Below are 26428 nucleotides of genomic sequence, written 5' to 3' on the forward strand. Positions count from 1 at the left end.
GAGGAAGAAACTGGGTCACAGGGGCAAAAACACACACAGAATAGTCCATAATCCTGGCACACATTTATTACATAAACAAAAACTTTTATTTTATATATATATATATATATATATATACACTTTTTTTTTCTTTTTTTTCACACCACTCCAAGCTGGTCTTTCCAGTAGGGACTTTTAGTAAATGCTTTCTGGTTTGGTACGTAAAACAAAAAAGCCATTGGTCATTTACACATTTAATTCAAGTTAATTCAATCTAATTGTTTATCTTCGGTCTTGCAATAATGTACACAGCCCGGGTCCACAGCCGCATCACTCATGAATGTTGTTTTGGCGACAGCAGTGTCAGGTCCAGAGGCCGTGACGGCAGAAGTGAGAGCCGAAGTGGCCCACAGTAATTCCAGACACTCCCGTGAGCACATGGAGAAACACACATCTCTAACTGCGCCAGACATGGGCAAATCCATCATGACACTATGATATAGCTAGCTGGCTGTCTTCGAGGGTCAAGCAGAGAGGGGGATTTATGCCTTTTTCTCTATATTCTGGCAACAGTGCTGGACAGATGGCAGGAAACAATATCAGCACAGGCAGAGGGATTGCAAGACAGCAGCGTTAAAGGCTATTAAGGGCCTGTGTTTGTCCTCAAAAACATTTTTTTCAATACAAATGGCATTGCCACGGCCAATACACAGTCTGAAAGGAATTTTTATAGTCCCACAGCATACAAAATAAAAAATATTAAGCAAATGCACTCAATAATATAGTCCGAAAAATAAAATCTTGTATGTGCATTAGTTGGACGGTCAGAAAAAAAGATGTTTTTGTGTGTTTATTTTAAGCTAAAAAAGCATAACTACTTTGTTTGAAATAATATTAAATTGACAAACTGTTTCAGACATTCTTCATTCAAACAGAAAAGCAGCACTATTGGCGCTACTGGAAATTGTACATAATTGTGCCCACTGAACACCAAGGTCGCACAATCAAAAAACTTCAGAAATATACCTTACACATAGCAGCTTCTGTGATGCCCTGCAGATCAATAACACTGAAGGAGAACCAGAAGCGAAACGAGAGCGGTCAAACACCTGGCCTATTTTTACAGCTGTGAGAGAGTGTTGATGGGAGCAAGAGAAACAACGCTGACATGCGATGTAGGGTAAAGATAGTCCTCAGGAAGTGACACGCTGGAGGTCAATACTACAGTATGGAAGCATGAAACAGCCTCTCCTACTTTTTTATATTCTTTCCACTTTTCCTCTTTTTCTCTCATTAAGTCAAAGGCACAGTTCAAACATGGAAGAAGAATTTTAAAGAATTTGAACCCAATGACCTTTATATGGAGAGAAAAACAGAGGAAGAAAGTAAGTAATGCAGGTTTGGAATGACATGAGGGTGAGTAAATGATGCAGTGTTATTATTGTTCACTAAAACTAACACTATTAAAAATGATTTTCATTCACAGAAATAAAGCTGAATTAAAATAAAAATAAAAAATATGGCAAGGCTTAAAAACACAATAAATAAATACATTTTATTCAAAGAATTTGAAATATTAAAACTACAAAAATAGCTAAATAGAAATATAAAAATGTAAAAACAATTACAAAAACACATAAAACTACTAGGACTTCAACTGAAATTTAAAAAATGATATAATAATATAATAAGGTAATACAAAATACTAAAAACACTAAAATAAAATAAAATAATTATTTTATACATTTGAATTAAATAGTCAGGGTTTTGCTAAGCTGTAATTAACATGATTCAGACAAGTCTCAATGCATGATGGGAACCAGAGACTTTTTTGTTTCTGGGTAAACGAGACTAAAACTTTTAAAGCATTGCTATTTCAACTCCATCTAGCATTGATGAATAATACATTGACTCTCACATATGTGGCCACTTTATCTTCTCTCAATCTCATGCTTACACAAAGACCCAATACATGGGATTCATATAGAGTCATTTGGTGACAAGCAGGCTTTTTGTGGTGGACATCGGATATCTATGCCTGAGTTATGCTGGACGCACACCAGTTACTATTACAGCAGGGGTCTCACACTCTAAGACACAGAACTACTGTAGATGTGCTGAGTAGAGCCATTAATCTGGAGGAGGCGATGCCCAATATAAGGCCAGAGGTCAGAGGAAATACACTGCTGAATGAGACCTCATGCAAGAACTCATGTAAATACAGGTCATAAGGCCATCTATGGCAATTATGGATCCTAGTCAGTGGAACAGATAAAAGACATGTGGAATTTGTGCTTCCTGTGTGGAACGATACACACAGAACAGTATGTACAGTACATATTACTGCAACAAACTAATATGTTACTGGTATGTGTACTACACAGATATTAAAATTGCCCGATACTGATAAACAACAAATTATTTTAATTTCAATTTCAAATAGTTATGCATTTTTATACATATCAAAAAAGCAATAAATTACCATTATTAAAATAGCAATTTATGCTAATTATTATACTATTAATTATAATTATAATGTAGTAATATTTTTTTAGTGTCAACTGCCTTCAAGATTTTTTAATATCTTAATCTGCTTAAAAATACAGCTCAGCATTGCACAATGTGTTAAAATCTCTGCTGGAAATTCAGCTGAGGATTCAAGATGATAGAAAGTAAAAAAAACAAAAAAACTTCCCAATCTCATTACCATTCACTCTGAGTGAGAGCCATTAAAATTGCATATCTTGCCCTGAGCCACGTCTGATAAACTATCACAGTTTCTTTGCTTTTATAAATCTGACATGCTCTTAAATTATGCCCTTTCTGTTTCCACTCCTTATCAATGATGCAATTTCCAATCTCAATTAGGAAGAAAAGGATCATATTTGATCTCCCGCGCTCCCCTCCACCTCATCCCGAAACCTCTTTCATCTGTTCGGCTGATGCTTTGCTCTTGAGATCAGCACCTCTTCCACCTGTCCACAGATCTGGACCGCCAGATACACTGGAGCAAAAGATAAGAGCTTTCTTCAAACCAACCCGCACGTTTCCATTCATAATCTGTTGACACGGCCGGCTCTTGCCCTGTGATAAAGCTTTCAGCCTCTGTGAGCGAGATTAAATAATGTACTGAGATCTGGACTGGGCTGATTTCAGAGACAACAGTGAGATATCTCCATTTCAGTGGGTCAAACAAATGACTAAGCGACCTGCTGTGATTCAGTGCATATGAAAAAAAAAATTAAACAGGTGAGCTATCCGTCACTTAGAGATACAGACCAGCCACCTATACTTATAGGCAGATTATTGACCAAATTAAAACTTGTCATTTTACAGACCAAAAGCAAAAAAAGGCAGATACTGATGGGTTTGTAAATAAGATAAGACATGGTTGTTGTAAGCTATTTGTAATCTACTAATTTTTTAATAAATGCTAGTACTTCTTGGACAGTGCCTGGAAAATAAAAATTAAATTAAATAAAACTAATTAAAATATTTTTTAAATAAAATAAAAATTTAATTAAACAAAATAAAATAAAATAAAATAGTTATTTTACACATCTGAATTAGTAGTGTTGAAATAGCTTTTAAACATCTAAAATATATATTTTTTTTTTTCACAGTAATACTAATGGTAATTTTAAAAAAATGGGCATTTACCAGCTGTGTCTGGTGGGTGAGAAATTTAATTTCTTAGTCTGCCTCCAACTTACAGATCCACCCAATAAAGTGTAAATGACTAAATGTTCCTCCAATATAAATCGCTCTTGTATTTCTTTGTAGGTGTGTAATTTCATTGTGTTCATTTAGTATAACTCAGAAACAAAACTGTGGTCTGAAAAGCAAAGTGACACTTAAAGTCAATACCAGCCTGTAGTTTAACTCACAATTTGATTTGGTACATCCCAACCTGCAATATCCACAAATGCTGTTCTCTTAGATCATAAACAGGACGAGATGCAGAAAGCCAACTTCACATAAGGGTAATTTTAGGAGAATCACACTTGAGATGAAACAATCCTAGTGTTGTTTGGATATATTCAATGATTTATCTGACGAAGACTGCAAATAATGACCTTGAACCAAACAGGCATTTACTGTTCACTAATTTCATGTGATGTTTCAGTGCAATTTAATGTGCATATTGATGCATGAAAAAGCTTAATTCATGTGAAATGGAAAAAAAGAGAAAAATGTCACTTCCAATGCAAAACACTGCCTGAAAGAAATAATGTCTAAAACTGATGTAAAATGTGAGCTTCCTGTATTAAATGTAATAATTAATCATTTAATTAATAAAAATCTTTATCATTCTGTCCAAATGATGAAAAGTGGCTATATTTCTGTGGAAAATTTTATAAAATGAGGTGGAAATTCGAGCTCACCGGTGTACTCGGGGTCCACATGAGGAGGGTAGAAGCGGAAGTTGATGAAGAAGGGGATGGGCACTCCAAACTTGAACCACTCCACCACGTAGGGCTGGCCGTTGAGTGGGTGGGCCACGTCACATCCCAGAATCACGGTCTCCCCTGCACGAGCTGTCACAAACTGGGGCTCCTCTCTGACTCCGTGGGCACCTGTGAGAACATGTGGACTTTGATGAGCAATCACACACACTTAGGACTGTACCAGCTACACACTGAAACTGCTCTGGGGAGCAATGATGCATCTAACAGCTGAAAATAGATTTTGGTTAGTAGATCAAGTAAGTCTGCAGACTATGTGCTCCACTAAAGCATTGATTGAAGTTCAATTCTGCATTAATTAACTATATCCGGATATCCTGAAACTATTTTACTAATCAATATACACACACTCATTCATTCTCTATTAACTACAATACCAATGTAGTTAATTATAGATTTTTTTTTGTCCCCTATTTATTATAGCTGGAAGTAAACAGAAAGATTTTGTATGATTTTTAATAATGTAAAACATACTAATCAAATCAGGTCACTAATCAAATTATCATATTAGTGACATTGATCATATATTTCTTACAGATGGTCACTCAGTTGTTGCTTTCGTTGAAGCATAAAATGCTCTTTGGATTATTTTCAAATCATGCTGGATAACATAATAATTAGGCTTAAAATAAAAAAAATTTCCACGTGACAACAAACACAGCGTGAGCTGCAATGTCTGATTCAAATGACTCTTATGAAGGGCTTCTTTTTAATGAGCCAGTCAAAAAGATTCCCAAAACAGTCTCAAAACTTTGCAGTCTGAATCAGATTCACTAAGTGAGTGAATCATTTAGAGCCATAAGTTCACAACTGACTCCATAACTAAACTAGGGTCATTACAGTTATGTCAGATTAAAAAAAATCATATGAACATATGTTGTTCATATGAAGCATGTAATTAATGAAAAATATTACAAAATATATTTTTCTAATATATTTTTTTAAATGATTCTAAACAATCATCTCTAAACAGAAAATGTGTAATTAAAAACTAAATAAATTAAGCTCTTAAATTTATAATTTTAATTTATCAAATAAAAGCAAACAGAAGCAATTTCACCAATGGTCTCAAATATTTGGACCCCACTGTATGTCCCACACGCCTGAAAAGCTGAATATTTTGTTTACAACAACCACACTGAGACTGATCTAGATGAGTGAGTTTTATCAAATCACAATTTCCTAGAAAGCTATTTAAGCAATGACAGTATCAACTGCTATCAGAAACGGCTATCAATCTTTCAACCTTTGCTACAGTAACCATGACATCCGAGCTTATCTTGCACACAGCAAATAAACAGGTAATCAAAAATGATTCATCAAATATAATATTTGCATTAGATGGGATACAAATCCAAGTCTTGCTTTCCTCACGAGCAAAACTGACCTTGGCTTAAGGCCAATGAAAAACTGGCATAATCAGTGTATGATAGCTTCCTTAAGAGGTGCCTAACATGACAGATAAAACAGTCTGGCTTAATGCAAGCCTAGGTGGACTAAAATTGATTTATTCAGTATGTAATTTCCTTTGTGAGGCACATCACATACAAAAAGCTGGGGAATCAAATGACTGACTCGCGACTGTGATTAGATATTCTCAGCTGCTGCTTTTCCTCTCTCTCTCTCTCTCTCCATCCCTGTAATGATGTGATGATGAGAGCCGGAGAGCCGCCGGCGCGTCCCCGTGCATATACCCAAGACTCCCGCTGCACCCACTACCTACTGCAGCAGCGCCTGCTGATTGGTTGCTGGTGACATCACCGGTGAGCAAAACAAGCCTTGGAAGGTATGACTTCACTGTTTGCACGGCTGAGAGCAACAAGCGGTTAACAAGCAGCTCTCTCTCCTCTCCCCTCCAGATTTACTCCCGTTTACAAAGAAAGACACAAGGGATCGAGCCAGTCAAACCACTTGAGCCCTGAGAGAAAAAGGATGTGCATTTACAACAGAGGGGACCCAAGCATTCTGTGCACTAAAAATCCAAACATCATTTGTTTGGTTTTGTTTGGTTTTTCAAAAGTATTTCATTTGGTAGAAAACATAAGTATGTGCCCCTTTAAAACTTAAATAAATAAATACATAAATAGAATTTAAGTTGCCCAATTATTTACATTTGCACTTACATATCAGTGTGTGGTTATTATTATAATTAGTAATAGCAGTAGTAGTAGAAATAGTGATGGGAATCTTGTGCATCCAAATGAACTGATCTTCAAAAGTCATTTCATTAATAGAGTGGTTGTTATATTTTTGTTATATTTCCAACAGCCACTCCCTTAACACATCCACCTATGTAATCTTGATCATATTCCAAATAAGGAAATCAAATGTAATGCAACCATAAATAAATAATATAAGATAATAATATCAAATAATATAATATAATATAATATAATATAATATAATATAATATAATATAATATAATATAATATAATATAATAATACTACCCTTGGTAGAAGATGGCAAACTGGTTTTCAGACTTTTTCGAAGATATGTTTTGATATGTATAAAAATTCAGACTTATCATCAAATTTGCACGAATATACTGATGGAAAGCATCAATTTATTAGGCATACATTAACGATCTAGCAGCTCATCATCATCTTCACAAATCTTGCTCAACATTATAAATGTAGCGGAAGGCTGGAGGCACCGTACTTCCTTTGAAAATCCCACTTAGGAAAGTAGGTCAAAGTAACCCGTAAGTGCTCTGAGATTGTGAAGGATTTGATTCAGGACAGTGTGCTTCTTCTGAAAACACTGAATTAACACCCAAGAGTCATAATATTGCCATCTATTTCCGCCAGTAACAAAATCAATATGGCAAGACAAATGAGAAATCTTAAAGGGATCCTATTATGCTTTTTCAACTTTAGTTAGTCTGTAATGTTGCTGTTTGAGCATAAAAAAGATCTGCAAAGTTACAAAGCTCAAAGTCCACTTCAAAAGGAGATATTTTATTTAACAGAAATCACTTTTCAAAAACTACAACGAATGACTCGTTTGGACTACAATGCATATTTTCTGGGATTTTTGATATCACAAAGATCGATGAATGGGACGAGACCTGGTTGAGCTGCACTAGAGAAAGCAACGAGTGTTATCACTATGTCGGAGATATGCTAACTTTCCCAAGGCAGACGAACTTAGAGTGGTTACAATCATCCGGGTTTAAATCACGCTCAAATTGATTTGATATTGACGCAATATTTACACTGAAGCTCGCAGTGGTAAGGGACATGACATTTCCCGACGAGCCGCCGAGTGCTGCCAATCACAACACACACTGGCCCAGCTAACCAATCACAGCACATTTCGTATTTCAGAAGGCGGGCCTTCATTTGATACAGGAACTATTCGAGCCGTTTATGCCAGACTGTGGAGAGAGGTGTTGTAATAATGTAAAATATGTGAAAAGTAGGGATGTGCAAATAATCGAATGCGATTTTCATGCGCATCTCGTCAGTAAAGCCGCTTCTTGTGATTAGTATGATTAGTGATTACAAGCTACACAAAATCGCGTTCAAAATCGGCAATGAATCGCCTGCGATTTTGAACGTGATTTTGTGTAGCTTGCCAGTGATCTACGGCTCTGTGTAGTAAATGCCGCTCCATCTGAACGCACGTGCTGGAGACTAACTACTAATCACCAGAAGCGGCTTTACTGACGAGATTCGCATGAAAATCGCATTTGATTTTTTGCCTAGCCCTAGTGAAAAGTAATGTGTTTTTCGAACAACCTAGTATGAGAGCCTGTTCTAGTACACCCCCAAAACAAAATCACGGCTTTGTAAAAGAGCATAATAGGAAAGAGCATAATAGGATCCCTTTAATTAAAGAAAAAATCTATATACAGAAAAGGTCGCCATGATTTTGCCAAGTAAGACATGTTCCTGGATCAACATCTTTTGTTGATCCTGGATCAACATTACTGTCCAAAAATATAGACTAAACCCAATCCCTACCCCTAAACCTAACCCTACCAATAATTTATTCCTAAAATCAGTGTGAAATGATAGCTGCTGATTTCAGGTGACTTAATCATATGATTACAGCTTGAGCAGAATAAACAGACTCTTGAGCTAAATAGCTAATGATACAGATTCATTCAAATGTGGATAATTAGATTATTTCATGCTACTCTGTATGCAGGCCAGAGATAACGAAAATTCCCTCTCCTTTATGACCATTTACTGTAACTATATTTATTGATAAGACTTAGTACACATGCAATGGATGCTATGGGAAGACACAGAATCTGCACTTATTTTGTCATGTATTTTATGCTTATCATGAAGGAAATTTTTGGACGGAGTTAAATGAATAGTTTACCCAAATATGATCATTTTGAATCATTGTGTGAATCGTTCTGAGTTGTTCTAAAGTACTCAATCAGTAATCAGTTTGATTCGGTTCTCTAGTTCAAATCGCTGATTCAACTGGAAAAAACATTATTAAAAAATTGACTTAAATTTAGGTCTGTTCCTAACAAAAAGCTATCAAATGACTTATAGATGAATACAGAATGAACTACTTACATCACCATTCAAAAGATTGGGGTCAGTAAATTTTTTTTAAAATAAATTAATACTTATTTCAGCAGGGAGGCATTAAATTGATTTAAAAGAAATGTTACAAAAGACTTCTATATCAAACAAATGCTGTTCTTTTAAACTTTCTATTGATCAAAACATCCTGAAAAAAGTGACAGCTTCCAAAATCAGTACCAAATCAGCAAATCAGAATGATTTCTGAAGGATCATGTGACACTGAAGACTAATAGCAATGGCTGCTGAAAATTCAGCTTCACAGGAATGAATTTTAGGATATATTAGAATACAAGAACATATTTTAAACTGTAATAATATTTCATAATATTACAGTTTTTACTATTTTTAATCAAATAAATGCAGCCTTGGTGTATAAGTGATTTCTTTCAAAAACATGAAAAAAATCTTACTATCCCCAAACAGGACCCATATATACGGGGAGTGAAGACAGTATATCTCAGAAAATCACAGCCAAGAAACTACCTCCATAAAAGATGACCACTCCACCACAATTTTCATTCCAGTTCACCCTGAATCACTTTATCAATGTTCCTATGAACAGGTACTGAGCTGTAATGACCAGCCTCGTAAAAAACACCTCTGAGCGGTTGGCTTTGTGAAGGATGAACCTACTTATGCCTGCTTCTATAAATAACTAGAAATTACTCCTAAGTAATGACCACAGAGTAAGATGTTAGAGTTGATGGACCTCTAATTGCAAAGGAGGAACTGGGGGCAGTGCATAACTTTGAGGTTTCAACCAGCTGTCTCACGTGAGCAGAATCTTTAATGAATGCGCTGATTGCTACACAGTAACCTGCCATAGCTACTCCCATATTTCAAGGTGAATATCACATCTGACAGCTCCCTAAATGATTTGACATGATTGATTGATACTTAATGTGACCATTTACTATGTTAATGTCACTGATTTATATCACATACACTTTTGAGGCGTATTACGTCATAGCATTTTTTTATAATAATATTGGTCACACTTTATTTTAAGGTCCAATTCTCACTATTAACAACCCATTAACTACGATTTTGCCTCAATACACTACTAATTTACTGCTTATTAATAGTTAGTACGGTAGTTGTTAAGTTTAGGTATTGGGTAGGATTAGGAATGTAGAATATGGTCATGCAGAATATGTGTTTTATAAGTTTAATTATAAATTAATAAATAATAGGCATGCTAATAAGCAACTAGTTGTAATAGTGAGAATCGGTCCCTATACTAAACTTACCATAATATTAGTATAATACTAATATTATTATAAATTATGATAATATAAATACTCTTTTATATAAAGATTTAAATATTTGTAATGTTGTTAATGTATTCAAGCATTTGAATATTCAGATTCAGGAAATACAGATTCAGTAGAAACTCATTTTATATATAGATTTCATATATATATATATATATATATTTATTAATGGCTGAATATTACATTACCTAATTAATATTCATGAGTCAGACTGATAAGATTTAGAATGTGTCCCTCCCACTTAACAGATTATTTTAATGTCCCTGGTTACTTCATGTTTGTCTGGTTTATGAAGTATGCTTATGAGTTCACAAACAAGAAAGAAATGCAATGTTTATACATGCAAAAGTTGCTCTGTGTCAAAGTTTACAAAGGCTGATTGGGGTCATGTTAGGTTAAAGGCTGGCAGGAGACATCCCTGGTTCAGTTACTTATTAAGAACATATAACTTCACATATCTTTCTAAAGTGAGAAATGACAGTTGTGTTATGCAAATGTTAGACCAATCTGGCCTCCAGATTTAAAAGGGCACTGCAGATGTGGGTCCCAAACCAAGCTTCTTACCCCCTGCTGAATGCTAGTATTAGGGGCAGATGGCTAAGGGTGGATCAGCATACTCTTGGTCTACTGAGAGGACAGTAATGGCATGCCAACCACATTTAGAGCTTTACCCCTGCACGTATGACATTAACCTAATTGGTCAGCTGGAGTTTAAGACTTAAACCAGAATATAAGCCCCAAATGAACTTTTCTTCTTAGTTCTGGCTTGACGTTTTCAGGCTTATTTCTACAGGTCTACTGTAAGTTCAGTCCTAAGTGCTCATAAGACTACAATTAGCCTATCGTTTAATATCATAAATTCCTTAAAAAGCCTCATTGTTTTGTACTTTTAAAAAGGCCCTGCATCGAAATAGCTAGCTGCTGTTGCTACAGCTTGTAGTGTAGAAAACTACTTAAAATCGCAGATCGTGTAGATAAGTTAAAGGGGTCATATGATGTTGCTAATAAGAACATTATTTTGTGTATTTGGTGTAATGATATGTATTTATGCGGTTTAATTAAGGTTAAAAAACACATTATTTTCCACATACTGTACATTATTGTTTCTCCTCTATGCCCCGCCTTTCTGAAACGCGTTGATTTTTACAAAGCTCATCGGTCTGAAAAGTGAGGTGTGCTCTGATTGGCCAGCTATCCAGTGCGTTGTGATTGGCCGAATACCTCAAGCGTTTGAAGGAAATGTTACGCCCCTTATCATATTGTGATGCTCTGTTCGGCCAGAGCGTAACATAAAACCATGTCTGCATTTGTGATCGGAGAAATGACAAACAACAAGCGCTACTCAGTGGCAAATTCTTTAACTATGAAAACGTACTTACAGTCTGTGAGTCAGAACAACTGGCATTGTAGTCTACTCTACCAGGATCAGGAAACAGTCCTCCATAAAATGCGCTGCACACATCTGAATATTTGGTTTGAACTGTTCTGGAACAGTGTTGTAAATACAACTTAACCACTGATTTCTAGTCATGTCCTCTTTTGGAAGACCAAACAAAGTAGTTTCGCTTTCACAACGAAACACACAGCGTCACACACGGTGGGCTAGAGTGAGCGGAGGACGGCGGGCTAGAGTGAGCGGTGGCGGGTGGGATTGAGAACGGCGGGGCCGGCGGATTCGCCAAAGGAGCAACCACATGTGACGACCCCGGGCTGGACTCCGCTTTGTCCACGGTGAAAGCCGATCCGGCGATCCACAGCGCGAATTAATGTATTTCCTCAGAGACCAGCACGGATCAGCTCTAGGCATGACGAAACGGATATCGCCCTCTTTTGGAAGGCCAAACAAAGTAGTTTCGCGTTCACTACGAAACACACAGCGTCTTCACGACATACAACAATACTACAGTGAGAATAAAAATTACGCCTTCTTTCTTTGCGTGAACATTTGGGCGGTGTTATGCAAATCTTCCCACATCGTGACATAGGCATGTGGGGGCGTGTTAGAACGAGCCGTTTTAGGTAGGCGTGGTTGACTCTTAACTTTTATAAAGAATATCTCTTTGGATTTGAGACTTTAGTCGTTGCAACTTTACAGATCTTCTTTATGCACCATGAGCTTGTAACACTCCAAAGAGAAAGGAAAAATTGAAATCGCATCATATGACCCCATTCAATTATAAGTATCGTATAGGTTTGGAAGCTACAGTTTTAAAGTACTTTAGAGATACAACTCTGTCACAGAGCTTTGATATTGTATGGGATTTCAACATTTCAGACAATCCAAAATGGTGATTAACACCTCCAAAGTAACTTTTAAATTTCTTTGTAATCCCATCCTAATCTTTTCATTCTATTCTTCTAAAGTGCCAAATCTTTCCGGAATGATCTGACATGAGGCATGACTTGGGATCTTATCAATCTGTAGAAAATGTTCTGTACCCAGAAAAATAAAAGGCAATATAGTAGTTTGACAGACACATTAATGATTTCACATGAATACATTTAACTTTCCTTTCCATTCGATATGGTTTTACACAATCAACTTTAGTACCACAGGCCAATTGGCACAAGAGTATCAGAAAAATACAGAGTACTTAATCTAGACTAATGGTTTAATCCATTTTCTTTCATTAGGTTGAGACTGAACGACACAGCACTTTTCATGGTAGACCAGCACATATCGCTTTATATTCCCTAATACATTTGCTTTTTTCTGTTTAATGTAAGTCAATTCAAAATGACTACACTGTATGCAGTAATGCCTAAAACCATGTTTTCAAAGCATTAGAATTTGGATGGCTGTGCAAAGTAAGAAGCAAATTACTAGAAATTACTTCAGCAAATCTCATCTGCATTTGACCTGCAATGAGAACTCCAGACTATGTCTCAGCTTGCAGAAATGCTAAATGGATGCTTTTCCCTCCCATTAAAAACAACAATGCTAAAGACCTAACACTTAAAATGCAATGAGAGGAAATCACTTAATTGGCTGTTTCCTTCAGCCCTCTAGCACAGTGCTCTCAAAGAGATGGAAATAGAGAATATAATTAATATAGTGTTCGTACAATGTTCTCTGCCAGGGGCACAATCACTGAGGTCTTTTTCAGACAGGCTGGTGGCTTTGTCAACAGTGGAGAAGAAACACAGGAGACAACAAAGACAACTGAACCAGGTTTATATATGTGACCCTGGACCACAAAGCCAGTCATAAGGGTACATTTTTTTAAATCAAGAGTTATACATCATCTGAAAGCTGAATAAATAAGCTTTCCATTGATGGTTTGTTAGGATAGGACAATATTTGGGCCGAGATACAAGTATTTGAAAATCTGGGGTGCAAAAAAATCAAAATATTGAGTAAAGTATAAAGTTGTCCAAATGAAGTCCTTACTTAGCAATGCATATTACTAATCAAAATTTAAGTTTTGATATATTTACGGTAGGAAATTTACAAAATATCTTCATGGAACATGATATGTACTTAATATCCTAATGATTTTTGGCATAAAAGAAAAATCGATAATTTTGACCCATACAGTGTATTGTTGGCTATTGCTACAAATATACCCGTGCTACTTATGACTGGTTTCGTGGTCCAGGGTCACATACTGTATAATGGTGAAACCTTAACAACGCATTACATTTGCGCATTTTGAGTAAGCACAGTTATGTATTGTTGAATTGTGATAGTCGACTGCAGGACTTCAGTTACTGGACAGTTAAAAAACCTTTATTGTATGCTATGCCTTCAAGTTTATCCCTATTGAAACACCATAGAAACAGCCAGAAACATTCACCCAATTCAACGATAAATTTATATTATAATACTATTTTATAACATGGCGCTACATATGAATTTGTACAATGTGACTTATACAGAAATGTGTGATGTTAAGACTTAAAACAGTCTACTGAACCGTCTGTGGGGCATGAACAGATCGTGCAAAAATAGACAAATCAGATCATACAAGTTTATATGAATAGCCACCAATTCACCAAAATGTAAAATTGTTACAATCTGCCATAAGATTACGTTGCAAACAGTTTGGGTGTCTTTTGCCATTTTTGTTATTTTCATTCCATTTAGGGACAATGCAAAGTTTAAAACCTTTTTAAAAAACATCTTAAAACTTCCTTTCAGGATTTCTTCATGAGAGATTAGTCAACTAGTGGTTCAGGCAACTAGTCAATTTAGCTGACATATGTAGACTAGCACATCCCTAAATGTAAGATTTCACTGAAGCACTAAATATGCACAAAACTGATTTGTGTTTATTGTCAAGGGTGTCTTGAGGGTGACACGCTGGCTGTGAGGTCGAGAAACCTAATCTTTAGAAAGCTCAGCATGTGCTGTAGAGGGCCGAAAAGTCTCATCAGCTTAAAAATGTATAGTAAACAGCAAAACCGCTCCCTATACAAAACTAAAATAATCCACAGACATTGTGTGGTCACAGATAGCAGCAGCACCATATGGTCAAATTATGAAATACGGTTTAACACTTAATAGTCTTTTTGACATTTGTGAATGAGAAGCTCTACCCTGAAAAATAACATGCAAATCTTATGTGTTATGTCAAAAAATATTCTCTTGATTTTTTGATGTGTCATCTGTTAGACGCATCTCACTTCTCGTTTCGCTGCCAATTCTTTTTTCAATATCCCGCAGCTGTTGTGAGCTTGCGTTGTCAGGGCTACAGAGGTTAATCTATCCTCCAGATAGGGGCCACATGATTAAGATCCAGCTCCACAAACTCCTCAGAGGATAGTCTGATTTCCTCCCCAACTCTCCCAGGCAGCTTTCACTCCTCCTTTAGGCATGTGTGTAAATGACTGTGTAGTAATGACGTTAGAGGCTGACTCAATAACAGGCTAGGCAGAAACAGAAACAAAATATTGGTTTCCACTAATGAGGTCTTAAAACTACTGTGACAATTGCCTTTTTTGATTCCTGGCAAGTAACCAAAAAACAGACTGACACATGCTGGTTTAAATCCAGGAAAAATGATGGATTATACAATCATATTTCAGGTAACTACAATGTTTAAAAGGAAGCACCGTTGCCTCTGTTGACTGGATTACGTTCTTGCATCTATTTTTATTCTGAATTATAACTAAATTCCATTTTAACCATCTATAGCTGTCATTACTTTGCACAGAATATGTTTCTAATTCATAGCTGAAAACAAAAACTCAAATTAATACTGTACTGGTTTGCTATGCTAGATGATTCATTGTAGTTTAATAATTAGATGTGACTGTCAATAAAGGGAAGTGGAAAGTGATTATAGTTCTCATGCTGACAGATTTTGAGTCACTTTACAATACACCTCGGGGGATTTGGTGTGATCCATGAGAAGTAGTTATCTCTTCTCTAGACTACACGGAAAAACTTTTAGTGCACCACTTTTAAAACCACTTTTAGTGCACTTCAAATCTCAAAAGCACAGAAAACAGTACTTTCAAAAAAACTGTACTTTCAGAAAATACAATATCAATTTTAAAAAGGCCACTTAAGTATACTTAGAGTATATTTTCACCAGTTTCACAGTTAAGTACACTTAAAAAGTGCATTTTGTAATAATGTCAAATTAAAGCTTTTACTTTAAAGTACATTTTAAAATATTACAAATTTTTTAAATTATGAAAATATTAATATATATATATATATATATATATATATATTCAGTAGCACAGTATTCAAAGAAAATGATTATGAAATCACATATAAAGATGTATTTGATTACAACGTAAGTTGTTAAAAAAAGCACTCTATTGATCAGCTAATTGCATTTAATATAAATGTAAAATAAATAACACACAAATAATATAATACATTTTCATTTAATTGCAATTAACATGCAATTAAGTCCCAGAAAACATTCCGTTTGCACCTAAATATATTATTTTACTGAGTATTATTTCAGTAATAAATACTTCTTTAAAAAGTATGCAAAATTGTACTTATTTTTTACAAGGGAAGGTAAGAAAGCTGGGCAGAATTTGGACAATGTTTAAGCACTTGTGAAATTCCATTAAGCTAAACTGTGCTCATTTGCCAGCAAAGACAGCAAATCTGACAATGGTGGGCGCACTGTAATATATGAGATTGTGAATATACCCAGGCATCTATGGCAGGCGCCGGCTGCTAATCCTATATTGTTGGGGAAATGTTGACTGTATTCAATCCTCTTAGTCTGTAACTTTTCATGGCTGAAGAGTCAGTGATTTATCTGCAGCCTTCCAGCATCACTTCCGCAACCGAGACTGCAGATCCAAAATCATTCCCTTTAAAATCTCTGCACATTACTGATTACACATGCTCTGCGTAGCAAACAGGATGGAAGAGAAACATTAGCTGTTTCAAAACCTTAATAGGCAGCTACTTTCGGCAACATCCAAACTGTCATGCTACCTCATAAATAATTGATTCTGAAAGCTCTAGTACATAGGCAGAAAATTTTCAAGCCTCACAAATTGCACTCTGCATGGGAAACTCATCTTACAACTGATTTTAACAGAGTTTGATATTAGCATGTCACTAAGCACGATACTCTAATACTTTTCAATATTGAATCAAATATGTTTATTTATAATTAGAATTTCCATGAAGAATAATATATTTGCCAAAATGAGGTATCCTAGATGACAGCATAATTAAGATGTCTATGCAAATTTCCAGAGAGAATAATTGTCTCAGTGTTATGGCGCTTTGTAAGGAAATTCTGAGGTAAAATGTCCAGTAAAGAAACTTTGATGGCATAATATCATAACAATTGTATTTCACATGACATTTGAGTGGATTTAATAAAGAGGCAGAGAGTATCCAAATCACGTATTTCTCAATCGTGTGCACAGAGAAGAAGAAAAAAAGAGGGAAAACTGTCCTTTTGGGATTGGACGATTAAAACCTATTGTCCCCTAAAACCTGCACATGCTAACACCATCTCACTGGTTTTGAATGATTCTCAAAAAGCAGGATTTCAGTTTTAAGCTAATCCAAATTCATATTTTACTACAATAATTGTTGTAATTGTTTTATTGTCATGCTGAAATGTGGATTTTGCTCGGAAAATGTGGATTACAACAATACAGAGTCTCATTTAAAAAATAACAATACTGGCAAATTTTTACTCAAAGAAAGCAGCGCTAGTCGCTACAGCAATTCCCGGGAACGCCTTTCAAAATATCAGGTCATTAATCCTATCGAATATAAAAATAACTGAGACAAAAACAGAATCTGTATCTAAATATATTCCCAAACACATGCACATTTGGGTTAGCACTGGCAGAAGACACCTACGATTCTCTGCGCTGGCTAGCATTATATAAGCAGCAATTGGATTCTCTGGCAATATATCTCTCTATTTCTATCTGACAGCTATTCCCTGTTTACCTCCCCTTCACCTTTTCACTGTGTGCACCTAGTATGCTTTTTGCATGCTGTAGTTCATTCCACTGCACTCTGGAGAGCACAGAAAACACGCTAACAGTAGCAAGCTAGCTCAGCAAACTGTTTTCATTTGTAACAGTGACTGGCTAAACAGTCAATATCAAGCTGTTTCCTGCCAAAATTGTTTGTTGATGCAATGAAAGTAGTACAAGTATCAGACAGACTCATGTCTCAACTTGAATTTCTATGTTGCTAGTTTAGTGCTGGTCTATCTGGTTGGCTAATGCTAGGTTGGTGCTTGTTTGGCCCCTGCGCATTGTGAGAACTCATCTGCATAGTTCAACAGACATTAGCAATGCAGCAATATTTCTGTTGCAGTCTGCCCAAAATTAAAACACACACAGAACACATGGTCTTTTCATCTCCCAAACACAGGGGCTAACAGATGACTTGGTGTCAATCTGTCAGAAGATTACACTTTGCACATGGCAAGATGGCACATCGAATGTCTCCTGACAACATTTCTTTCCCACTGGCTCCACAGCACTGTGAAGAAGCACATAAACGTGTCATGTCCCATGTCGCCCCTTATATAACACAAGCATAAAATTACTTATTCAACCCAAAATATTAATTTAACAGCAAAAACTATCAAAGTACCATAGTCTAGTAAGTCAGCTGCTCTTAAATCTGCCAGTCTTTTAGAAGAAGATTGCTACATTAAAGGAACGTTCCAAAAACAAATTGAGCTTAATCAATAGCATTTGTGGCATAACGTTAATTATCATTTGTCCTTCTATTTCTCTTTTAAAAAAAGTAGTAGGCCTATAGCCATAAATGTCTTAATATTATTTTAGTGTGGAAAAAAAATGCTCACTTATATTTTATGTTAATTTGTGTCTTATATTAAAATATAATTAAAATAATTACAATATATATAAAATTTTACAACTTCATTGTCATGACAATATAATTCCTAAAACCTTAGAAAGAATTTATGTACACGCTTTTATAAAATTATGTTTCACATTTCTGATTTTAAATGGCAAAAAAAATTGGCCCCATTTACTTCCATTGTAAGTGTCTCATCAAATAAGCGCTGCGCTCACAAACGCTGCTCAGGCATTACAGGCAAGATGAAATGAAAATGACATCCATAATTTTCTGAAGACAGTCGGTTTCCTTCAGAAATACAGTTTTCATTTTTTTAGTACTGACTTGGTACCGAAGTACCGGGTCATTTGACAACACTAAACTGCACAATATTATTTCTGTCTTACAACCAGAAGTAATCATAGAAGTACTGGGATAAAAGTTTATAGTTCAGATATAAACACTATGGTAGCGATCAAAATGGAGCAAATCATCTTTTGAAAGTAATTTTCACTTCAAATTGGTGCTTCAAATAATGTTTGTTGGTTACAATGTTGATTACATTGTTTCACCACTAGGTGGCGACAAGTGACTGTTAAAAATGTATTTAGCAAGTGTCACTGAATCATTCATTCAAGAGACTCGTTCAAAAACGCTGATTCATTCAGCAATGGAACAAGTGAAGTATTAAAGAGTCATTAAATCATTCCTTCAAATTAATTAAACACTTTTTAATAGAATGAGGCAATCAATATTTTGTCAAAGCCTCTAGTAAATAACATGTTATTTTGCTTATTTCAGAATCGCGGGAAAATTGTAATTTCTATTTAAAACAAAAAACTCGTGATTCTCAATTTATCCAAAATCGTGCAGCTCTAGTGTTAAGCGTGCATGACAAAAATCCACATTGTATGCACATTTTGTAGTCTTTACACTTAGATTGCATATGCAACGTTTTCACTAATTAATTTGTCCACAAAGTGGCGACTAACCCAGCCTGCTGTTTCACAGTCGAAAAAGAAACAGATGCGACGGAACAACAACAGAAGCACATACTGATGAGTGCTTGCGTGAGGTGGTTTACAAGATATACATCTAAAGTTTGAACGATAGCAAAAATATATATTTTTTTTAAATAAATGGGGGGGGGGTGGGCGAAAGGAGGGCTTAGGTGAGGCCAAAGCACACGTTTGTTTTGGTCTGAGAGGCAGTGCTCCCATGCGACAGCTAGAGGTTGAAAAATCATGTATATATAGCCCCTTTAATTAGCATCAATTTTATCATCCGGAATATACCTTTAAATCTTATTAATGGTCTGGCTGACCTCTGAGTGAAAGAGGCAGTGCAGATATGATTGGGGTGGAAGGTTGGATAGTTTGGATTTGAAGGGGAAAGTTGATCGAAGGTAGGCGCCATGCCACGAGAAGGAGAGGAGGCGGCTCAGGAGGGCCTGATTCATCACAGCCAGTCAGCATCCCGCCTGCGTCACGTCCCGTGCCAGGCGTCCACCGCAGTACACAGTGAGCAAACACATGGACTCATGGCGAATGATGAATCTAATTTTAACAGATCTATAGTGCAGCCAGACAGATTGAGAGAGATGGATGCACAGATAGCGATCGCTCAGAATTGATTGCCTTCTGAAGGATGGTGGTGAAGGAGGAGAGGAAAATGAGGGCTGGGTAGAAAAGCGAGAAGGGCGGCGATAGCGAGAGAGAGAGTATCCTGGGAAGAGAGCCTGGGGTACAGTACTGAAGTATCTCATGGCCAGAGTATGAATGTTTAATGGACGTGGTGGAGCCGGGCGGGAGGAAGCCGAGTGCGCTGCATCAATGGACAGCTGAAAAATGAGACGCGAGGGGAAGCGGTCCAGTCAGGGGGCGGGGAGAGAGCGATCAGCACGCTGTCTGGCTGCCTGCTGGGCCCACGCACGTCAGAGGAGTCACACGCTCACATGCGCTCTCTACATCTCTGTCAATTCATTGTGAAGTCAAGCAGCCTTTCCTGACACACACGATACAGCAGGATGTGAAATCGTACATGCAGTCTGGCATCTCGATCTCAGCGCTGACTGATGATGATAGTGTCCTGTGTTGCGCTGTTGTCTATGCAGACGTGAAGTGGTAACATGATAAAATATATATTTCTCAGACTTTTTGTCCTAATCAGCCACGGTTTCTGCAGCCTCATGCTGAGTAGCCCCACCCACACTGAAATTTAATTGGACAGAACAACCACTCCTCATTATGGAGGCACCAGTATTTATATTCTATACTATTTTGACAAAAAAAATAAATCACTGAAAACTAAAATCAGTCATTTTACTAAACACAGTCATCAATGCTACAAGTGAATTTAGGCATCACAGCATTATAAAGCACAGTATAAAAAATGTTTTATTCATTTTGAAATTTGCTAAAATTTACATTTATTAAACTATAAGAGTTTTAAAAATAAACTAAGATTAGGAAATGGGCATGTACAATTAAATATCCAAGTAGCCGATATAATAAATGTAAACATCTCTAATTAGCCAACATGAAATACTGATATATTGTCCATACTTCTAATCTTAGCCATCAAAGAACAGACAATATAAGACTGTTGAGAATCAGATATTACATGACAAATCCATCAAGCTGCACAAAGAAAACCATAAAAACCACAAACATAAAAAAGTAAAAAATGTCACAAAATGCTCTTTATCTGAAAAATCCTGGCCAAAATCCTGACGTCAAAGCTGAATTTTCAGAAGTCATTACTCCAGTCTTGAGTGACACATGATCCTTGAGAAGTCATTCTAACATGCTGATTTTCTGCTCAAGAAACATTTCTTATTATTATCAATTTTGAAAACAGTGCTGCATAATATTTTTCTGGAAACCGTGATCAATTGTTTCAGGTTTTTTGATTAATACAAACTAAAAAAAAAAACGTTTGTAACATTATAAATGCCTTTAGTGTCACTTTTGATCAATTTAATGCATTCTTGCTCAATAAAAGTATGAATTTCTTTAAAAAAACGTACTCGGTTACTAACGTAACCTCGGTTCCCTGAGATACGGAACGAGTACTGCATCTGTTTAAGACGCTTTGGGGGAAAACTCCTTTTTCTCCGATGACTGAAGCCTTTTAATAACGCAGTGTAACTGCACGGCCATTGGTTCGTGCAGTGTATTAAAAACGAACCAATGGCTCGGCAGCGGAGCTGCACAAGCCTATGGCGGTAAAGCCATAGCCATAGGATCCTCAGGTTACTTCGACTGAAGCGACGACTAAGTCGTGCAGCTACATAGCACGGCAAAGTACGCAGTACTCGTTCCGTATCTAAGGGAACCGAGGTTACGTTAGTAACCGAGTACATTCCCTATCGACATTCCCACTCGTACTGTGTCTGTTTAAGACGCTTGGGGAACCAGTACAATCCCGCCGTGCTATGCTAGAGGAACGACTAATACTTGAACTTGCCTTAAGCACCCAAGGGGGCCCAGAGGGACCAAGTATTTTGCAGGGAAGCACCGCAAAAGGCAGAAGGGCTAAACTCAGAGAGGTCAGCCCAGCCTTGTATCATCATCCCGAAATAATTCAGTACAGCCTCGGAACTCACTGAGGGCCAAGAGCGTACATGAAGGAGGCAAACGCCAAGCACTGCTTGTCATACGACAGAGTGCCCCGCTATGCAGAAAGGACCTGTCACAGTCTTCAGCGGGTGTGCCCAGGAGGGCCACCAGATGACTGTTCTGTGAGCACATGGCTTGTGTTGTGTTTGTCTGTTGCCATGTGCTCTCTCCTGTCTATTGTCTTGCCCCTCCCATCTTGTTACCTCGTTATAGTTTAAGTTGCTCCACCTGTGTCTCCCTCGTTAGCGGCGAGGCCCAGCCGGCCGCCACACAAATTTCTGCAATGTACACACCGCTAGACCAGGCCCAGGAGGAGGCAATGCCTCTAGTTGAGTGGGCTCTTACTCCCATGGGGCATTGAAGACCCAAAGAAGAGTATGCTAGCATAATAGCGTCAATTATCCATTTGGAAAGTCTCTGCTTCGTAACCGGACAACCCTTGGTGCGGCCACCGAAGCATACACAAAGCTGATCCGACCGCCTGAACGGGGCGGAACACTCAACATAGACTTTCAGCGCCCTGACGGGACAGAGTAAGTTCAACTCTTGGTCTTGCTCTGAAGGAGGAAGTGCCGATAGAGTTATCACCTGTGCTCTAAATGGAGTAGAGAGCACTTTAGTTACATAACCGTGCCTTGGTTTCATGACGACCTTAGAGTTGTCGGGCCCGAATCGAGGCAGCTGGGGCTCACTTATAGCGCCTGCAGATCTCCCATATGCTTTACCGATGCTAATGCTAGTAGCAGAGCAGACTTAAGCGTCAGGGGACGAAGGTCAACGGACTGTAGCGGCTCAAAAGGAGGGCTCTTAAGAGCCCTCAACACCGTGGGCAGGTCCCATGCAGGGACGGTGACAGGGCGAGGCGGGTTGAGCCTCCTCGACCCTTTCAAAAAGTGAACAGCTAGGTTGTTCCTTCCCACTGGCTGCTATGGCTGCTACATAGACTTTGAGCATGGAAGGGGAACGACCCTTATCCCACAGCTCCTGCAGGAAGGACAATATCAGAGATATGTCGCAGGAATTTTGGGTCTGCGCCGCGGGCCATACACCAGGCGGAGAAGACAGACCGCGAGGCGGGTTGAGCCTCCTAGACCCTTTCAAAAAGTGAACAGCTAGGTTGTTCCTTCCCACTGGCTGCTATGGCTGCTACATAGACTTTGAGCATGGAAGGGGAACGACCCTTATCCCACAGCTCCTGCAGGAAGGACAATATCAGAGATATGTCGCAGGAATTTTGGGTCTGCGCCGCGGGCCATACACCAGGCGGAGAAGACAGACCATTTAAGGGCATAGAGCCACCTTGTAGAGGGTGCTCTAGTCTGAGATATTGTGTTTAGCACGCTCTCTGGGAGGTCCCGTAGGCTCCCATCGAGAGGCCAGAGATTCAGAACCCACAGTTTGGGCTGGGCGTGCCATATCGTTCTGTTCGCCTGAGAGAGGAGGTCTCATCTCAGGGAAATGGGCCACGGGGCTGCTATAAGCAGCTGAGACAGCTCTGCGAACCAGTGTTTGGTCCTCCAGAGCGGGGCCACCAGCAGAACCTTGTGTTTTCGCTCCTTGATTTGCCTGATTACCTGTGGGATCAGGGCGATCGGGGGAAAAGCATAAAGGAGGAGGTTGGGCCAGTCGTGGGCCAACGCATCCTTGTCCTTCGAAACGTAAATTGGGCAGTGAGAGTTGTCTTCTGAGGCGAAGAGGTCGACTTCTGCCTTGCTGAAGATCTCCCAGATTCTCTGAACCGTATGTGGGTGGAGCATCCACTCTTCTGAGGGGATGTTGCTCTGATATAGCATGTCTGCTCCCTGTTTCAACCTGCCCGGCACACCCGTGTTGGAAGCGTCTGTCTAGACCACCTTCATTCTGCAGAACATTCCCTGGAGCATGCCCCGTTCCATCCACTGAGTCTTTCCAAGGGGCCAGAGCTGCTATGCAGGCCCGGTTCACCTTGACATGAAGGCATCCGCGATGCCAGGCATGTGACGGAACTTGCGGTTTCAGCCAGCACTGAAGGGGCCGCATGCGAAGCAGGCCCAGCTGAAGTACCGGAGACGCGGAGGTTATGAGGCCCAGCATCTTCTGAAACGCCTTGAGAGGGCGAGGGGCTCCAACTTTGAATGAGGCCATGAGCTGCTGAATAGCCAGTGCATGTTCTGGCGTGACTACCGCCCTCATTCGGGCTGAGTCGAGAACTGTTCCCAGGAACGAGATACGTTGGCTGGGAGACAGCGCGCTCTTGGCAAAATTGACCCTGAGTCCCAGGCATTCTAAGTGGCTGAGGAGGAAGGATCTGTGAAATAGTAGCTCATCCTCCGACTGGGCCAAGATGAGCCAGTCATTGAGGTAATTCAAAATGCGGATTCCCATCTGTCTCAGTGGGGAAAGAGCCGCATCCATGCACTTCGTAAAAGTGCGAGGAGCTAGGGACAGTCCAAAGGGCAAGGACCATGTATTGATATGCCACACCCTCGAAGGCGAATCTCAAGAATCGTCTGCAGTGGGGGGCTATCTGGATGTGAAAGTAGGCGTCTTTCAGATCCAGCGAAAAGAACCAGTCCCCTGGGCACACTTGCGAGAGGATCTGTTTTAATGTAATCATCCTGAACAGCCGTCTCATGAGGGCGCAGTTCAGGTGTCAAGCCTGACTCGCTTTGAGCTGGGGAAACCGTTTCTATGGCTCCTATCGCCAGCAAATTCATCACCTCGTAACGCAGGACGTGCGTGTCTTTGCTCTAACCGAGGTGGGAACCATGCCGCTGAATCGCGGGGGTCTTCGAGCGAATTGCAGTGAATAACCTCGTTTTATTATCCCCAAAACCCAGTCTGGCACTCCGGGGATGGCCTGTCAGGCCTCAGCCCATGTGACAAGGAGTTGGATTAATTCGAGCGGCTGGTTGCCGTATGGGGACCCCACACTCAGAAGAGGAATTTTGCTCTCTTTTGAAAATGTTTTCAAAAAATGCTTCGCTAGACTTAATGCTCTCATAGCGAGAGCAGTCAGCCCCGTGCGCGCTGCCTCAGCATGGGCGTGGCCCAGACGCGTCCAATTTGAAGCTGTCAGTGATAATAATCATTAGTGACAGCATTCCCTTTTAATCCGCCTAAAAAGATCAAACCACACATTAGAAGAGGAGTACTGATGATCCTTATGTGTAAACACTCAGGCAGATCAAAAGTGCTGCGCGCATTCTCTCAGATCCGCTCGTGGCGGACGAGGGGAGGGGTGGGGCCGCCTTCATTGAAGAAGACGAGCCGCGAGCAAAGCAGAGCGAGACATGAACTCTCATAGTGAGAGCGATCTGTCTCAGCGAGCGCAGCCTCAGCGTGGGCGTGGCCCAGGCGAGAGGTGCATTCAAATACGAAGCTGTCAGCGATATTAATGATGATACGATACGAGTGAAGTATCGATAGGGAACTTACATATCCCAGACTTTTAAAAAGTAGTGTACCAACCCCAACATCGTTCATACTGCACAAAACCCAAATTCCCTTTTGAAAAAACCAGCATATGCTGGTTAGTTATGTATTGAAACATGGCTGCTGGTTTGAGCTGGTTTAAGCTGGTCATGTGCTGGTACTAAGTTAGTCCTAAGCAACTAGCTCCTGCTCAGGACCAGCTTAGGACCAGCACATGACCAGTTTAAACCAGCTCATGACCAGTGGCCTGTAGCACGAAGCCGGTTTCAGTTTTTACCCAGGTAAGTTCACGTTTAGTTTGAGCAAACACTGAGTTTTCAGGCGCAAGAAGATGGGTTGGTTTTGAGCGGGTTTCGTCATCATGGTAACTTATGCTACACGGCTACCCTGCTCCGGAGCAGGTTTTATTCGGGGTTAGAGATCGCAAACCCAAACTGGACCAATCAGCTGTGAGCAAAGTAGGGCTTTAAAAAAAAATTTAGAATTTCGAATATTCATCGAATTTAAAATAAAAATCCACATTTTAATGAAAAAATGTTGCATTCGAATTTTAGGTGTGCGTTAAGGAGGCAGCCTTATCAGTGGCGCACGAGATGCGATGACGATGTAAGTGTCGTTGCAGTATAATGTTTTCGTTAGCCTATGCAGTTGAAGCCACTAGATGCGGCACTGCTGCGTTGTTAATTACAAATATTGCGGGAAAAAGAACATCAATGCGGAGAAGATCTTGTTAACGTCAAAACTGAAACCCAAGCCGTTCACACAGAACACATATTTTTGCACATTTTCCTGAGGGACATCTATTACCGTTGCACTCGCGTCTCGCACAAAGGAGCCGCATGTTTAGAAAGCCATGTAAA

The 26428-nt window shown here is 38.9% G+C and overlaps 1 protein-coding gene across 6 annotated transcripts in view; it reads right to left on the reverse strand.

The window, feature by feature from the left end:
- LOC107756109 (protein turtle homolog B-like) overlaps nt 1–26428 on the reverse strand; it is a 122147-nt gene that overhangs the window by 87333 nt on the left and 8386 nt on the right. For all 6 annotated transcript variants that reach the window (XR_001641783.1, XM_016573105.1, XM_016573106.1 and 3 more), the window contains exon 2: nt 4365–4556. Coding sequence is in view for 5 of the 6 variants with exons in the window: in XM_016573105.1 (XP_016428591.1) it covers nt 4365–4556 (192 nt within the window). In the remaining variant the exon portion in view is untranslated. The remainder of the gene's footprint in view (nt 1–4364; nt 4557–26428) is intronic.

The sequence above is a fragment of the Sinocyclocheilus rhinocerous genome, unplaced genomic scaffold, assembly GCF_001515625.1.
Source record: "Sinocyclocheilus rhinocerous isolate Xijiao unplaced genomic scaffold, SAMN03320098_v1.1 scaffold682, whole genome shotgun sequence".
In the NCBI taxonomy this organism is placed as follows: domain Eukaryota; kingdom Metazoa; phylum Chordata; class Actinopteri; order Cypriniformes; family Cyprinidae; genus Sinocyclocheilus; species Sinocyclocheilus rhinocerous.